Source organism: Carlito syrichta, unplaced genomic scaffold (assembly GCF_000164805.1).
Source record: "Carlito syrichta isolate Samal-C Ts95f unplaced genomic scaffold, Tarsius_syrichta-2.0.1 Scaffold307101, whole genome shotgun sequence".
NCBI classification, from domain to species: domain Eukaryota; kingdom Metazoa; phylum Chordata; class Mammalia; order Primates; family Tarsiidae; genus Carlito; species Carlito syrichta.
Genome location: NW_007251197.1, coordinates 4,351 through 10,283, shown reverse-complemented (window position 1 = coordinate 10,283; position 5,933 = coordinate 4,351). Strand labels below are relative to the sequence as shown.

Genomic DNA, 5,933 nt, shown 5'->3' with positions numbered 1-5,933 from the left:
CATCTCTACAATAAATCAAAAATCAGCTGGGAGTGGTAGCGCACACCTGTAATTCCGGCTACTCGGAAGGCTGAGGCGGAAGGATCGCCAGAGCCCAGTGGGTCGAGGCTGCGGTGGCCGGGAGCGGCCACTGCACTCCAGTCTAGGCAACGGAGTGAAACTCCAACTCAAAAAAAAAAAAAAAAAATTGCCAGGTGTGGTAGTGCACACCTGTGGTTTCAGCTACTTGGAAGGCTGAGGCAGAAGGATCACCTGAGTCTAGCAGTAGCTGTGATCATGCCACTGCACTCTAGCCTGAGTGTCAGAGAGCAACTCCAACTCAAAAAAAATAAAAAAATAAAAATAAATACAATTGACTGTGTTGATGGTTGCACAACCCTGTGAATGTATTTTTAAAAACACTGAAATTAGCCGGGCTCGGAGGCTCAGCCTGTAATCCCGCGCCTTTGGGAGGCTGAGGTGAGTGGATTGCCTGAGCCCGCGGGTTCGAGATCCGCCTGGGCAGCGAGACCTCATCTCTACAATAAATCAAAAAATCAGCCGGGCGTGGCAGCGCATGCCTGTAATTCCGGCTACTTGGAAGGCTGAGGCGGAAGGATCGCTGGAGCCCAGCAGGTCGAGGCTGCGGTGGCCGGAAGCAGCCACTGCACTTCAGTCTGGGCGACAGAGTGAGACTCCAACTCAAAAAAACAAACAAACAAACAAACAAAAAAAACACTGAAATTGTATAGAATGTGAGTACTATCTCAATAAAGCTTGTCACACACACAAAAAAGAAGACACCAAGCAAACCTGCCTCAGGGCCTTTGCACCTGCTTTTCTCGACTTGGAAGGCTCCTTGCCCTGGACCCACACCCCGCTGCCTCCCCTCCTGGAGGACTCTGTGAGGTCACCTTCCTGGGAAGTCTTCACTGCCCCTCCATCCGCTCCTTGGACACCCCCCCCAGGAACCTTGACCTTGGGGACCCTCTCCCAGCACCTCCCATCCCCTGCGCCACCTTTGCCCGGAGAGCCACGATGCGGGACAGGAGGCCGATGAGGATGTCCGTGTACACGCTCCTCTCGTGGGCCTCGTCGATGATCACCACCTTGTACTTCAACAGCAGGAAGTCCTGGGGAGGCAGCAGGTGAGCCCACCCTCCCAGGCGAGCCCCCGGGCCCCCAAGCAGGAGTCCCCGAGAGCCGGAGGGCTCCTGGGTACTCAGACTGGGGGATTCTGGCTCGGTGATCTCAGACAAGTTTCGTCACCTCCCTGTCCCTCAGTTTCCTCCTCTGTAAAGTGCAGTCACGGTAAGGCTTTGATGACAGTTAATACCTGTCCAGAGCACCGTCGGGGGCCGGGACTGGGGAGAGAAGGTGCTAGAGGGAGGGTGGCTGCCCCTGATCAGTGTGGGCGCCCAGGGGGTGGCAGGGCAGACAGAAAGCATGGGAAAGGGGCCTGAGGGCTGCGGGCAGCCGGATGGCAGGTGCCACACGGAGGGCGAGCACCTGGACCAGAACTGCAGCCACAGCCACAGCCATCCCCGATGCCCGGCGGTCTCACAGTGGTGAAGGCTAGAGTCACCACTGCCGTCCCCAGAGACTGTCCCTGCCTAGGGACGTCACACTACCGGCTCGGAGCAGAGCTGCCATCAAGCTTAGAGCCCCCCACCTGGGTCCGACATAGCCTCTGGGTCACACAGGCTACCCCACGTGACCAAATGGCGGACTCCCTAGGAAGCTGCCGAGGCCAGAGTGGGAGGGGCGGGGAGGCAGCCACGGTGGTCTGTGCAGATGGTCCCGCTCTGGGCGAGGCTACAGTCTCTCTGTCCCTCGGCCTGAGGCTGGGCACCCACTCCCACCGTGCCCCCGACCAGGATAGCCTGGGAGGAGGCTGCGTCTAGGCCACCACTGGGTCTCCAACACACAGGTAGAGCTTGCACCCCATAGGTGCTCGTACACATTTTGGCACAGCAGTCTCTGGGGACCCAGTTGGAACACATACACGTGTTTACATTGACGAGCACCTCTTAGGTACCAGGCATTGGGCCAGGCTTCTCTCAATGCATTCTATAACTTCCGCTGGAAACTAATTCTACGAGGAAGGTGTGTGGATCAAGAAACTGAACTCAGAGAGGTTAAGTCAGTGGCGAAAGTCACACAGCACCACAGAAAGAGTGCTTGGCCAGTCGACATGCTGCCTGCTTGTGTCATAGGTGACATCCTGACTCAGCCCCCACCCTCGCTGGCTTTGCTTTTCCCGACGAGGCCAAGCACTAACCTTCTGGATTTCTTTGAGCAACACGCCATCCGTCATGAACTTGATTCTGGTCTCCTCGGTCACGTTCCCTTCGTACCGGATCTGGTAGGAGACGACCCTGGGGGGACAGACTTGGTTCAGGGCAGATGCGTCCCAAGCTGCGGCTGGTTGGGGCCGTAGCCACATGGTTCCTCCAAGGGGGAGTGGAGCAGGCTGGCCCCACTGGCAGTGGCCCAAGGTCAGGGCCCACCAGCAACTTCACACAAGGCCCAGACATCATCCCAGGTGCCCCCCAAAACCCTGGTCTCCAGAGGGAAGGGGGAGCAAGCTGTCACAGCTGACGGGGAAGCCAGGCCCAGCCTTCACTCGTGCACACTTTGGCCGGAGCCCGAGTTGGAAAACCAATTGTCCCAGAGCTCAGTAGGGGCACCAGGGGAACCCGGACACGAGCTGGGGGACATTAGGGGCGTGCTACACACTTGGGGGCTGTGACGGGCACAATGCAGCTGTGTTTCAGAGTCTTGTCTTTTTTTTATTTTTTGAGTCGGTGTCTCACTCTGTTGCCCAGGCTGGAGTGCAGTGGCATGCTTATAGTTCACCACAGCCTTGACCTCCTGGGCTCCGGTGATCCTCCTGCCTCAGCCTCCCGAGCGGCTGGGACTTCAGGTACGCACCCCCCTTGGCTAAATTTTTGACTTTTTGTAGAGATGGGGTCTCACTACGTTGCCTAGGCTGCATCTCCTGCTCAGGCTACGTTCTGGAGCTAGGCCTGTAGACTACTGCTGGGAGCGTGCTTTGCATTCTAGAACTCTGTGTTTGAGATTAACCTGGCAATGAGATGTACTCAGGACATGACGGCCTGCATCCAGCCACCTACTCTGTCCTCGAGGCCCTGGACGGACTCTGTCCCCCCAGCATACCAGGCGTATTAAGCAAGTCGAGGGCCTGGCTGGCTTGGTCCTGCTCCGTGGTCCCCTGCCTGGGCTGGTCCCACCTTCTGGCATGCAGGAAGCCCTTCTGATGATGCTCCCGGTGCTCGGGTGCTGAGACCACATGCCCACCCAGTGCCCTCGGCACGGCTGCCGCCACCTCCTAGGACAGTCCACACCCAGGCAAGCCCGCAGCACCCCCCAGCCCCCCTCCCTGGGGAAAGAGTCCTCACCGCTGTGACAGATTCATCTCCTTGGCCACCCGCTGGGACATGGCCACGGCGGCCACCCGGCGGGGCTCTGTGACACCGATGATGCCGTCTTCACTGGGGAAGAAAGACCATGACCCGTCAACAGGCCCGGCCCCGCCTGCCTGTCCCCAGGCTCCACGTGGTCCCACAGCAAGAGCCACGGGACCAACGCCACGCTTGCCCAGACCAGGGACATACAAGGAGTGGGCAGCCCACACATCAACATGCAGGCAATGGTCAGACATTCGCGGCGTGGCCAGACGAGGGGCAAGGCCATTCTCGAGACGCCGCTGGCAAACGCCTCCAACGTGAGTCGTTATGGGGCAAGCAAAGCACAGAACCAGGACTGCATCCCGGATGGGGAGGAGACATGAGGAGACGCTGGAGAAACCCGACGGCAGCTCAAGCTGCGATGACAGAGACATCCTTGGCGGCGACAACTGTGCCAGGGCCACGGGCACACGGGGAGAAACCGGACAAGGGAAAGGTGGAACTTTCTGGACAGGTATCACAACTATTCGTCAGTCTACAATCATCTCAGAATAAAGTTGATTGAGAAAAACAGCATGGGCGGAAGGGTGTGCTCAGATGCTGGTGTCTGGACACTGAAGAGAAGCGCCTTGTCCAGAATGTTCTGAAAAGCCATGTAAGAGGCAGATGACCTGAGCTTGGGGGGAAGAGCGGCTGGGGACTGCGGGAGGGAGCCTGTCTCACGACAGGGGGCCGTCATTTCTGAATTCTGAACCATGTCCATGTTCATTCAGAAAAATGAGTAAAACCGAAATGTGAAACATGGCTCTTGGCTATGAGCGCCTTTCTCTGCCTACGCCTTTAGCCCAGGCAATCCTCAGAGACCCTCTGAGGCCGAGCCCACCACCCCACTTCACAGATGAGGCCCAGCAGGGCTAAGTAACCCCCACGGTCACACGGCTGGTGGAGGGCACGGGGCCCGGCCTGCCCTGCACAAGACCCCTCCTCCCAGCCTGACGTCCCGAGGCCGCGTGGCCACCACAGTCACCCCAACCACACTTCTCTGTGGATGTCTCATGCCCCGTGGAGCTGCTGTCCCGCTCACACCTTCTACCCTAGCACAGAGCCTGGCGCACGGGGCTGCTCGGTCAACGAGTTGATCAAACCACTGTACACGACAGCGTGGCTGGACAGAGCCGCTCCATGTGGACCCCGGGAGGTCATGTGTCTTGGTGTGGGGACAGCAGGCACTGGGGACTGGGCCACAGGGGGCTCTGCAGGAAGCCACGGTTCTGGTCCCGGCTCTGCAGGAAGCCATGGTTCTGGTCCTCGGCTCTGCAGGAAGCCACGGGGCGAGGCTATCCTCCCTGGAGGTGCAAGGGGCCGGCCCTTGTTGCGTGTTGGAAAGGGGACTGAGGGGTGGGTGCCCCGTTCCTCGATAAGAGCGGCCCCGTGCCCAGGCTGTGCCCCCAGTGCAGCTTACGTGAGCACCGGCTTTCCCGCTCGCCTGGGAGTTGGGCTCTTGCCGGGCAGAGTGGGCTGGGGAGACCAATAAAACCGCGGGCCTCAAGTTTCCACCAGGCTTTCGGGGGTGGACATTTCACACGTGTGACACCTGGTTACAAGGCCTCGAGTGCGCCCTGGAGGGGGCCTGGGAGCTTGAACCTGGTCCCCAGCCCCTGGGTCTCTCCCTGTGCTGGGTCCCAGCTGTGAGCATGGCTGCTGAGTCCTGGGAGCGCTCTTGGCCAATCATCGACCCTGGGCATGGTCCTGGGGACACACTTGGGTCAAAAGTGCCAACAGGAGCCCACACAGTGACAGCAGTAAACACAGGGACGGATCCGAGCGGTTTGGGCAAATCCACTCATTTAATCCACGTAACAACCTGATACAGGTGCTATTGTTATTTCTATCTCAGGCTGAAGAAACAGAGGCCCAGAGAGGTTAAGTAGCTGGTCTGAATTTACACAGCACGCACAGGGCAGAGCTGGGATTGGATCTCTGGGAGCCCAGCCTCTCAGGGACTTTCTTGGGCCCCATCTCCACCATCCCCAAGGGACCTGCAGAGAAGCCCGCGTCCAACCCCTACCTGCTATAGCCTGCTTCGTAGAGAAACTGAGGCACTTGTGTGGTCTTCCCGCTGCCAGTCTCACCACACACGATGACAATGGGGTGCTCGGCCACTGCCTCCATGATCACCTGCTCCTCAGCGAGAATCGGGAGCTTCAGCCGCTCCTCCTAGACAGAGAGGGGAAGGTGGTCAGGGAGCAGCGAGATTATGCAGGGTAGTGGGGTCTCCATCAAGGTGGCGGCAGGCCTGTGGACAGCAAACAGATGTGCCTACTGGTGACTAGAGGCCTGGACAGCTGGGGGAAGGGGGGACCAAGAGACACAACCCATGGGAGACAGAGGCAAAGATGGCATCCTTCGGAAGGTCAGGCCAATGTCCCCGGCATAGCATGGCTGGGGCGGAGTGGCTCCCTAAGACACAGCACTTCTGGCTGCTGCCAGTGGGAGCCTCGATCATTGCATGACCACTATGAC

At 58.9% G+C, this 5,933-nt stretch overlaps 1 protein-coding gene across 1 annotated transcript in view; it reads right to left on the bottom strand.

The window, feature by feature from the left end:
* Positions 1-5,933, bottom strand: part of DHX37 (DEAH-box helicase 37) — a gene marked incomplete at its 5' end in the record, with an annotated part of 24,838 nt that overhangs the window by 18,410 nt on the left and 495 nt on the right. Inside the window, 4 exons of the mRNA XM_021715423.1 lie at positions 999-1,112; positions 2,261-2,357; positions 3,402-3,494; positions 5,479-5,627. Of these exons, the coding sequence (XP_021571098.1) occupies positions 999-1,112; positions 2,261-2,357; positions 3,402-3,494; positions 5,479-5,627 (453 nt within the window). The remainder of the gene's footprint in view (positions 1-998; positions 1,113-2,260; positions 2,358-3,401; positions 3,495-5,478; positions 5,628-5,933) is intronic.